The sequence below is a fragment of the Pistacia vera genome, unplaced genomic scaffold, assembly GCF_008641045.1.
Source record: "Pistacia vera cultivar Batoury unplaced genomic scaffold, PisVer_v2 Contig701, whole genome shotgun sequence".
In the NCBI taxonomy this organism is placed as follows: Eukaryota; Viridiplantae; Streptophyta; class Magnoliopsida; order Sapindales; family Anacardiaceae; genus Pistacia; species Pistacia vera.
The window spans coordinates 592,941-605,087 of NW_022196559.1; the positions used below are offsets into that span (position 1 = coordinate 592,941).

The window sequence follows — 12,147 nt, forward strand, 5'->3', positions numbered from 1 at the left end:
ATCCGTAGAACCAATACCACATTGTCCATATAAAACTGCAATATAGTATTAATACAAAAGCGGTAAACAGAACTTTTAGACGGAAAATTATCCTTCACTTCAAGAGTTTATAATATATAAGAAAATCCAATCCAAGAGTCTTCTGATACGATGATTTGTAACTCTCTCGAACGGGAAAAAAAAGAACAAAAAAGTCGTTGACTTGTACCGGAGCTTTGATGAAGTTAAACTTTATAAAAGAAAATGTGTCGCAGCCTCTTTTTTTAATTTATTTATTTATTTATTTTAATTTCAACAAAGAAGCTTTCTGTCAGTCAGCATTGAAATGTGCTATGTCCTGGCGTTTACACTTTGCAGGCCCCAGGAAGAGGATTTGATTGCCTCCCAGAAACATTCAAATTTCGTTTCATCCTTCCGTCGAGTAAAAGGTGTCTATGATAATGCATAGCATTCTAATCGCATTGTACATGGAAATAATATTCCTCAAACTGATAGATCGGCACTATCAACCCATATTTCTATTATTCGAGTTGATGTCTGCGATTTAAAGCATACTTAACAACTTCATAGGAAGAAACTACCATCCCAACAGATGGACCCGCACGACCAACACGGGGACCTACTCCTGTAAATAGTCCTTTCATTCCTCCATCCCTGTATCAAATCCAAATCAGTCAGGCCAAATACTCTGGAATACAGCCCCTCCACAACCTCCAAAGAATCAACTATGGCTTCAGCTGCTAATTGGGAATTTGAATCTTACACAGATCCTACCAAAACATGTATGGTGTGTTGCTATGCACAGGTATTAGGTACATCATACATGTTTCAGTTGCACAAAATCTCACTCCAAAAGTATAATAACAATTAAGAAATAACACATAGGGACGTACCTCCAGATCTCCATCAATGTCTGCCTTGTAGTCATTTTTAATGCCCTAGTAGGATCCTTCTGCAGAAAACAGAATAAACTATGTATTATGAACCAAAAACAAACAAGTGATCAAGAAATATTGAAAGCCAATCTGGCCATTTTGATGCCCTTGATTGTCCTTCAGTTTTGGACTTTGGAATGTAACAACTCTTTTTTGGTCGAAGAAAAACTAACATAACTTTAAGAAACAAGTGCCAGGTCGACAAATTAATTTACTCCTATGATTCTATATCTATTCCCAAAAGACATACACACTAAAAGGGTTCTGTCTCAATCAAGTTTTTGACACTGCTGATGTTCATGGCCTCGCAATTAAATCTAATTTCCAAAGACATGGCAGAGCAAATAACAGACTCATTGGATTTAACGTCTCAAGGACATCAATGACGCCCCCACAACACCCCTCCCTTCCTTTCCCTTTGACGGTACTGCTTGCTAGATGCATATTAATGAGCTTGGGAAGAGGAAAAAACCTCTATTTGACGTCGTGTCTTTGCAACATCTAGGGGACATGTAGCAGCAGCTGCAAGGGTTCCTGCAACAAAACCAGCTGTGAAATTTGCCCCCAGGACACTGGTTGCTGTGGCCTCATCACCCACCAGAGAAAGAATATTTCTCCTGATCTGCACAGAATAGACAATAGGAAAGCAGCATTATCAAGTTGGATGTCTTCCCAAAAATAACATTTTAAGTTGGATCCATCTTTTTAACTGTATAGTAGAATAAATTCTCACTGGCTCAAGGGTTGACCAACAAATTGCAGAGAAAGGAACATCACGAGCAAGTTGTGCTCCAAGACCAGTCCACAAGATGCGGTAGTTTTGTACTGTTTATATGAGGTTACATCAGTCACAATTTCTAAAAGTCCAGCATTAAACTGAACCAATCAAATCAGAATTATCCATCAAACTCTTATCAGTCCCAATGAATTAATTACCTGAAAGCATAAAGTTAAGGGAGAGAGAGGGAGAGAACACACAAAAATTGTACTTATAAATATCTATTCTAAAGTCAACTTACAGTTTTGAATGTTATTTGTGCTACCAACTGGATTCACAACGCCAACTAGTGTTTTCCATACTCCTGGAAGCTTCACACCGTTTTGTGTTTCTTTAAATGCCTAGAATTTAGAAGAAGAGTAAATCAAAAAAGACAACTTTGATCAAACTCATTAAAACGACAAATGTCTCCACATATATACTCAAGGATGTAGCTTATATAACATTTATTAGCATGCACATTGACTAGAAAATATAAATAATTATTATTTCAATTCTTTTTGTACAGAAAGTTGATCCCCATTAGAGGGAAACTATAAGCACCAAACTCTAAAAAGTAAATACCATTCATTTTTTCCGCTTTAATAAAAGAGTAAATTGTCAGAAGACAAAATCGTCCGCATCAAGTTCCTTCAATTGGGAGAAGGTTCACATATTCAAATACATACATTAGACTCCACCCCACAGGGATATTTTCCAATAAACTCAACAATCAAGAATGTGACTACAATGCATACACCATCAAAATCAACCAAACAATTCAGCAACAACCAATTAATTCATGATCATATTGGGTAAAAGTAAACTTTGATGGGGACAAACAAAATATAACCAAATATACCTGCATGCGGGTCCTTGCTAATTCAACTGGGTAACAAGCAACACATGCTAATGATCGTGCAACGGAACCTGCAACTAATGGGACATATGGTGTCAAGGTTGGAGCATTGCATGCTGTGAAGTTTTCCATCAGATTACGAAAAATGTCATAGCAAGGCAGATAAATCCCCACCTGACCAATATAAAAGAACAATAAACATCAGCAGAAGTTCCTTCAAAAAAGTAAAACATTAAGTATAAATAATCCAAACAATTTCTTGCACCAAACCAATGCATGGGGATCAAACACTAGAAGAAAGCATTTAAGATAGAAGAGTAAATATTAAGCAAGAAACTTACTGTTGGCACAGCCAATGCTAAGCTTGCATTGGTGCCTCTCCATAGTCTAGCAAATCCTTCCTGCACATATTTACCACTTGTGAAGCCTCTAATAGAAGTTTATATGTATATTAAACACAAATGCTATATGATTAACCAAATAGTGGCACCTCACAATTCAATCGCGGGAGGCATAGTTAATAAGCTACAAAATCCCTCCCCAGCATACAAGAATTCACAATGTAAGTACAGTACAATAACATTAACAGTCTGGATCATGCAATGCCTAGAAGACACTCTACCAACCCCAGGTTCTACTGAGTGATTTTATCCTACAGATCAATCCACTTTCAAACTGACAACCTGGCACTAGATATATACCAACCTGTCGTATGACTTTGTAGAAGACATCTAGTGTTCCTTTATACCGACTACATTCTGGAGCTGGTTCCCTGCCACTAGCTACACGTGTGCATGATGGAGAATTTCTCAGATCTGGAAGCATCTACATAAACAATTTAACAGTATCATGTAAAACATAATCTAAATTTTGAAGAAGTAAATAAAAATAAAATAATAATCACAAAATAGAAACGGCATTTTATCGACAACACTGTTATTTAAAACTCCTCAAGCATTGGGTATACAACAGGATGAAACAAAAAAGTGGAAGTGAAAGATGCTTGTCATGTGCTGTAGTCCATGCACCTTGACACACTTCGATTTCTCCTCTCCATCAGTATCTAACAATACAGCTTTTGACCAAGACAGCAATCGATGAAATTTGATTGAGTGAAACTACTATTTTATCATTTAGAAACTTAGACTTAAGTGCTATGAGTTCTCTATTTATACTTATACAGATACTGGAGGATGCATTCATACTTTATTTCATGAATATTCTACATTATTTATCTCCAGACTATTTCTTCCCCTATAACACTTCACATAATAATATAATACCAAGAAAAGAAGCAGAAAAAAGCAGTTCACATACCACATTACTTTCGAAACACGCGGTACAAACTAAATCCCGGTAAGGTACTCCAGCAGCCTGTGCTTGCAACCTTGTCTGGAGACAACCCAATAAAAATGTATAATATCCATTAACTCATCATAAACTTCAAGCACTATATTGATTTAAAAGGACTAGAATTTCTAAAAATTTAAGTCACAAAGCACAGGGAGACACAAGTGACCAACTAACAAGTATCTCTCAAATGCAATTCTTTTTAACCACATATTATAAAATTCACAACAATTCAACAATTAATTTAAAATTGCTTTAAGAAGTTAACTGAAGAAAACTATTTCTTCAATCTTTTAGCTTCCTTTTCTTTCATTCTCGGTAAGAATGAAAATTATCTCAACGAGAAATAGGAAACACGCAAAAGGAAACGGATTCTATTCTTTGGAGTTTTTCTTAATCAAAAAACGAAAGAAGAAAGAAGTGATAATCGACAATAATTTCTCGACGAAAATACAAATTTAATTTCAAAAAATTTAGACAAAATAATATGCAGTAAAAACATAAGAATTGTGAACCTTAGCAACATCGAGAGGGTTAACTATAATGGCAGAGACAATAGCGGCACCAGCTGCAGAGAAAGCCCTCTCTCCAAAACCCAAATTGACATCATTTTTGACGGCTATAGATGGTTGTAATTGTGAATGTTCTTCTTTACCTTCTTGAAACATATTTTCGGAAACAGAGGAAACGTTTCCCTCTAAATCAACTCTTGTTGCCGCTGCTGCACTTATCCATGAAGGCACTGGCACGCCCTGCCTCGACCCTACCATTGCTCGCTTCTCTTTTATTCTTCAATACAAGATCAAAAGAATCCAAAAGGACCAAAACAGAATTTGGTTCTGTTGTTAATTAGAGTTATTATGAAAGACTTTTATTAAATTGAAGAACAAACAAACAAGACAATTATATAAAACTGATTTTTTATTTTTTTAAATAAATATATTCGAGGAGTTTCTAATTTGCATGGGAAGGAGGAGCTTATAAGTGAATGGTGGCGTGGGAATAAGGGCGCCAACCAATCTTGTAATGACGTGGTCTCTGTCGTTCAAGAGTCCTTTTGTATTATTTATCGAAATTAAAAAAAAAAAAATGCTTTATTTCGTTTGGGCTTGAATTGGCCTCAATATATGGACCCAATTTGAAAAGCTAGTTACTAGTAAGGTGCTCCACTGAATTAACCCATTACAATTTTTTGAATACATCAAATGGGCGGGGCAGGGCGGGGATTTCATTCACTGTACCCATCCCCTGCCCCAAAAATCACTTCCCCACCCTGCCCCATCCCCATTATGAGAAGGACAAGAATTCCCCTTCCCCACCCCATGAGTAATGTTGGAGGCCATCATTTTCCCATAAATTTTACATAAACATAAATATGAGTATTTATCAGGATTCTCCTTATGAAACATAATATGGGTTTATATAGGTAAGATAATTGTATAATTAAGTGAAATATATATTAGTAAAAAGTAAATATATATATAATTTTGTATATTACATATTGGGCAGGGTGGGGAAAGACATCACCCACCCCCGGGGACAAGGATTAAAATGCCCCCCACCCCGCCCCTATCCCGGAAAAAATCGGGTTTTCCCACCTCATACGGGACGGGACGGGTCCCCAGAATTCCGAGGAACAATGTCATGCCTAATATCAAATCCATATATTTCCATAATATTTCTTGTATTCATACTCAATGTTGGTATATAATTGACTAGCTTAATAATTATCGATGATAAAATTAAAGGTTGGATCCAATTTGCAGGTGACTATTAATATCGGGAGTATCCTCTTAGTTGATTCTAATTTTATTTTCGTTTCGCAATTGGAAATTCATAATTTTAATTTATGAGATCTCAGCCTCAGAAGTCGAAATGCGAGCTTGAGCAAATAATTTGATTGTCAGATTAGAAGATAAGCACACGTCTTATCGGGCCTAACAATTAAGATGTCAACAACCCAAGTGGTTTTCTACGACACTTTGATGAACTCTTTTAACATAATTTATAACAAAGTACAAGGAAAAGTAAAAGAAGAAACATTTCCGAACATTAATTGATGAAAAAAAAAAAAAAAAAAATTATCCCCTGCCATAGAAAACATCTAATGGGCTCTTGGAGATGGTGATTAGTGGAGTATTTATTTCTCTTGCATTTGTTGAATCAACTGATGAGAGAATTTTTCTCTGTGACCACTTTTGCCAAGAATGATAAAATTGAATTGTAGATGAAACTGCTAACAATTTGACTGCAATTCCAACAGTTTTTTGCCACCTCCATGGATTGAAATATAATCTAATGAAACTCATGAGAAAACTTGAAATCCTTCTCTTCCCATTATGAACACTGAGGTTAACTTATATATTTTCTTTGGAATTACAACTGAAAGCAGTTGTTTTGTTGCCAAAACACACATTAAGCTCTTTCACCACATCTATTTTTCCTTGATATCCTTTTACTTGTTCCATGAGATACAATCTGCTGTTTTCCAAACGTGTGAGAGCCGCATTCCTATCCATTGACTGCCAAGTCTGCACACTCTGGAAAATACATAACTGGCATTGTGAATATTACCTAGATTGCTATTTTACAGGATTCAAATCCATCAAAATTCTGAATGCCTCATGCAAGCTACTGTTCTTTAACTTGTTCTTAATGTTAGTTCAAATCATGTCATTAACAAGTAACCCCAACATTATTTCAATTGGCCGAAAGTCGGTAGATGACTTACTGTTATAAATTTTCCCTATGAAAGTTCAAATCATGTTGTGGCTTCCAAAGTTTTGATTAAAGGAATGGATAATTGTTCATAAGACAGAAAATGTTACCTGTAAAAACCTACGTATGTTTTCAACTTGCTTCAATAATCTGTTAGAGCAATCAATCTCTCCCGCTCCTCTAATGGGGTCTCTGCAACATCACAGTAGCGACCATGTTCTGAACAAACCCTGCAGAAACTGATACTGCTTTTGATTTCATCACAGAGCTTATCATGTAAAGTTTGTGCTCTCTCAATGAGAGTCTTAATGCCCGTCTTATCTACCTCTTTCATTGAAAACACAGTCCATCAATCAAAACCCGCTTGCTTTATTGATTTTAGTTTATATTCTAATGTTTCTCTTTAGTCTTTACAATTACTGTACTTTCCAGATCTCTCCAGCTTTTCTTTTTCGTGTTGGAGGAAAGATTAAGACAATGTGGAAAGAAAGTAGGCCTCTTATTCCTTTATGGTCTGCATTCGGAGTGTATAGAATCATTTTTCCATCTTTTTCTTTTTTATGTGGATTTGCTTTAAAGAGAATTCTGTTTGGAACTAAGAAACTTAGCTGTTGATACCCTACAGTCTCACTCTCATCACATTAATTTATTCATGAATGTCATGATAACAAGTTTATGCCCCCATGGTCCAGACCATCAGGCTTCCAAATGCTATGTCTATGTCATGATCTCCATGTGTATCATGTATGTGCAAGTGTGACTGTTGTAATTATAGCTATAGCATACTTACAATTTAGACGAAATAAAATAATTTTTTGGTATGGCAGAATGCCACCATGGCTCATTATGTAATATGAACATTTCCATACACATCTTTCCAGAATTTTGAAACATTAGGTCCCATGTGATTGCATCATGAAAACAAGCCAATAGAAATCAGCCTTTGATTATTTAATCTCCTCTTTAGGCAATATATATCATGGGCCCAGCCCGTTCGTGGTTAACAAGTGATGAATGGGCCAAATCTAGAAGCTCCATTTCAGATCATGGACACTATAAGCTGGGCCAGCTGATAACTGTGCATGGTTAATTTTTTTTTTTTGGTTGGGTCCATAAGTTCGGTGCCTCTGCTGCTAATCTAATCAATCGCATCACATGTTTCTTAATGATTGTATGCACAGTGATTTGGCTCTTTGATCGCCCAAATACACAAAAACAGTCATGATAATTGGAGAATTACACTCACTCAGTAGGGTCATATTGTATAATGACCAAATCAAATAAGCTTAAAGAGTAAACAACATATTCGCACCAAGGTTTCACGAAATCCAACGTTGGTATCTTTAGTTGTATTTATTCTAAATTTTCATCCTCAAAACAATAGTATTAGCAATTGTTATGGTATAGATGATGCAATTATCATAATGCCCCTAAGCCTGAGTTAATAAATTACGTTTTAACTCTTAAATTAGTAGAATTATAAAGCGTAATTTAGGGGTTGTTTTCGACGGCATCGAACCCCTTGATCACTTCCATCACCTCCCCGTAGTTTTTTGTCCAAAACCCCTCTAGTTCCCGACTCATTGGCCCATCTAATCGTCGACGTCGTTAGGCTTAGGGTTTTGCTGTTCCTTGCCAGATTTCGACAGCGAAAATCCAATTGGACACCACCACTACAACCAATGTCTCCAACTCTATAAAACCCCTATGTCCTTAACAACCGTTTAGTTGTCGTTCGCGGGCCGAGAGTTCATGTTCATCAGTCATTTTTTTTTGAAGTGGTGTATGGCAAACGGTGAGCTGTCGTGACTGGGAAGGTTAGGGGTTTTGTTGTAGGAGAGAATGCGAGAAGTCAAATGGTGGTGGTGGTTGTTAGGGTTGTCGCCGTTCAATATGGTCGAAAACTGGCAAAAACCAGTCGCATTTCGTGGCTGGCGATCGATGACTGATGGAGGGTTGTGAAGGGTAATATTTCGTAGATGGGAAGATGAGGGTTCAAATGGTAATGACAAGGATGATTTTGGGTGGAAGAATCACTGAAAAAAGGGCGAAAAACATCAAGGACGCCATCTCTGCTAACACGCTCTAGCAGACTGTTAGAGGCAACGATCTGCTAACGTGCACTGTCCATGCAAAATGACCAATTCAACCCTTTACCGTTACATCAAACACTTTTTCGTCACTTTAAGGATAGGAATCTGAAATAAATATAACTAGAGCTACCAACATGGGATTTCATCAAACCTTGGGTGAGAATATGTCGTTTACTCAAGCTTAAATTGCTGCTTAGATTTTAATCCATGCCTTTTTGCTTCATGCTTAGACTTCTCAATGGGGTCTTGCTAGAGTATTAACAAACAATTTGACAAACGACCCAATTAAGTACCTCAATTGATGGCCATTAATGTCCATAAGGGACCCAAAAGCAGAGATAACTTATACGTGAAATAAATTAAAAGTTTAAAGAAAACATTGTGGCAGACTGCAGTGGAATAGTTTTTTGCCCATAACGTATTTACAGACAAAGCAGGAGTAGAATATTGGTCCTTTAGGCCACACAGGGGGGATGCCTGACGACCCAATGGTTCAGATTTGAGAAACACACTTCATTCATTTCCCTCACCCCATCATCAAACTTTATGTTTAAAAAAATTAAGTAAAGAATGGCTTGAGTCATATACCCCACAAGAGATTGCTCAAGGTCTCATGAGATTTATAATCAGTAAGTGAAATGGACCTTACAGGCCCCTATCTTTTTGGATTTATTAAATTTAAAGTTCAATCAATATGCTGAATTGATTAGATTTGTTGTTGACATTACCCTTAACCGTAGCTCACTTTTTCATGATTGCCATTCCGATTTGAGGCCATCTACTGGCTAAAAACTTGAGAGTTCCAGGCCAATTAAGATTCAGACTGAAGATATATACCTTAATAGTATTTGTAAATTTTATGTGTAAATTTTTTTTATTGCATAAAAGGTGTTATCATTCATGATTAGAAGGGTCAAAAATATGATGTTTTGCATCTTTATTTTTGCACTTTGTATTATCTTTTCTTTTCTTCTTTTTCTTTTTTCGTTTATGTCTAAATCTGAACATTTGAATTCACTGTTATTGTTAGGTATATTATATAAACAGTGTTGGTACATCGTGTTCAACGTCGAAATAAAAGATCAACTTGATTGTATTTAACACGTGGATTAAGAAAGAGAGGTGGGGGAGGCGATATCAGCATGCCATGCATAGGTGCAGTGCAGCAGCAGAACGAAGGCGTGAGAAACGTCCCATATCAGACAAACATGTACGGCATTAATTAGCTGGGTTTAGCTGTAGTCTGTACCAGTGGCGGATCCGCCACTTTTAGCTCACCTTCAAATTTTTTTTTTTAATATTAATTTATATATTTTAGTCTATCTGATAAAAAATATTAATAGATAAAAATAAAAATATATAATAAATTTTTATTTTGGTTCATTTTAAACAAAATTTCTAGATTGGTCTGTACCATATCATAAACAAAGATCTGATTTTGATTTTTTGTCTCTTTGATGTGACTATTTCTGAGTTTTTTGACTTTAACCATTCTTTGATTCTTTCGGCTTCAACTAGACTTGTGCGTAAATTCTAATTAATATAGGCCATGACGGAGAGGCAGAGACGGTGCAGCTCAAACTGACACAGTGTAGGCGAAGGCTAGTAGGTCTCCTACAAATAACCGGAACATGGTATTTGTTTTCATTTGACTGATGGTTTATGTAATTTACCTTTTCTTTATACCGGAGGACAAGACCAAATACCAAAATGTGTGTTGACCAATGGCCTTGAAAGAAGTTAGCATGGGGCCATACAGTACATAGCCGAAGAGATGAGCCTCAGTCTGAGTCTCTGGCTTTGTCATTGTTTTATATATTTATATATATACACGCATTAAATTGTTATAAAAGTGTACAGAAGAACTGTTTCAAAAGGCCTGCAAGTGGGTCTGATTCCAACATCTTGAAGAGAGCTACAGGACTGGGCCTTGTATTGCAAGTGGGTATATATGAAAATCTTTGTTTCAATTTAAATATAATTGAAAAGCTGCATGCAATGTAATTAGATAAACTTTTTGTTAAATTTTTACATGTGGTTGCAGAAAAAGAAACCTGTCGTGACCGGAGATTCAAGCACGCCGGGATTTCACCTGAAAAGCAGCATGCCGGCATGTCTTGGATTCTAGAAAAGCCGATGGATGTCATGTCCTAGGCCTAGCTAAAGCTTATTCATCTCATATTACCAAGATATGTTTTATTTGTTCAAGACTTGAACAAAGTTCCGCTACAAGTGGAGGACATTTTACTTGCTCTATCTCCGTGGGACCAACGTTTCATTTTAAGGATTCAAAATCCTGTGGGTGTGGAGTACAGATCAGCATTGTCCTTGTGGTTTCGTCAAATGACATCATATATATCAAGACATCTCCATTGCATAATCATGTATACAGTGAGACAAAGTTGATAAAGATGACACTAAATCATGAGATTCATTCTTTCTTGTATGTTGGATAGATATAACATGGATTTGCACCCCTTACATTTTAAAAGAAGGCCTGCCTTACAAAAAATACTGAAAGAAAAGAGTGTATGGCTGTTAAGATGGCCAACCATTTAACATGGGAACAAACAAGAATTGGGTGCATTTGTTTTAGTATTTGAGATAATGTTTTTGGTATTTTTAAAGTTGGGTGTGAATAACGAGATAGGATTTAAAAATTAATAAAAACACCCCTTAGGTTTGGTAATTTACTAAACACTCCTGTAATAAAAACATTAAAAATTATAAAAACACCCCCACCCACGTATTAAATACCGACAGCTGGCACCACCACCGGAGGGTGGCCGAAGTCTCCATATCGATACACGATCGGTTAGATCTGTTCGATCGTGTGTCGAGATGGCCTTTTCTAGCCAGATCCATCGTGGATCTGGCCATCAAGTCGTGTTTGGTTGTCAACGACGACCATATCTTGGCTGTCATTAAAGACCAACTACTGTCAAAGATCTGGCCGTTGAAGATCTAGCCGTCAACGACCAGATCTTTGGCCGTAGATTTGATCTTTTCCGACCAGATCCTCAATAGATCTAGCCAAAAAATGATAGATCGGTACACTACTGGCCTGATCCAGCCTATAATAGACCATTATACCAGATTCCAGCCACCTGGCCACGGTGGTGGCTGAAATCTGACAAATGTGGGTGGTGGGGGTGTTTTTGTTAATTTTTAAATTTTTTTGAGGGGTGTTTAGTTAAACTAATTAACTTAGGGGGTTTAAAAAATTAAATAAAATATAATAGTATTTTTTGCAAAATAGGAAAATAAGCGTGTATTCTAGAAATAGTATTAATAGGATAAGGAACAATATTAAACCAAACGCTTTTGAGACTACTCCTCCCCCTCTCCCGCGCCAATTTCCCCAAATATCCCATAACCATTAACTGTTATGCCCTCCTATTCACTTTCTCCACTAAACCATTATTTCTAGTTTAT

At 36.5% G+C, this 12,147-nt stretch overlaps 1 protein-coding gene across 1 annotated transcript; it reads right to left on the minus strand.

Moving 5' to 3' along the window:
- Positions 1–41: 41 nt before the first annotated feature.
- LOC116114178 (mitochondrial carrier protein MTM1-like) lies at positions 42–4,713 on the minus strand. Its single transcript, XM_031400335.1, has 10 exons — positions 4,417–4,713; positions 3,869–3,943; positions 3,257–3,376; positions 2,893–2,952; positions 2,555–2,725; positions 1,955–2,054; positions 1,669–1,760; positions 1,408–1,557; positions 894–952; positions 42–654 (listed from the first exon to the last, which is right to left on the minus strand). Exons 1-10 carry the CDS (start codon positions 4,669–4,671, stop codon positions 522–524), a joined length of 1,215 nt encoding a protein of 404 aa, XP_031256195.1. The 5' UTR covers positions 4,672–4,713; the 3' UTR covers positions 42–521.
- Positions 4,714–12,147: the final 7,434 nt, after the last annotated feature.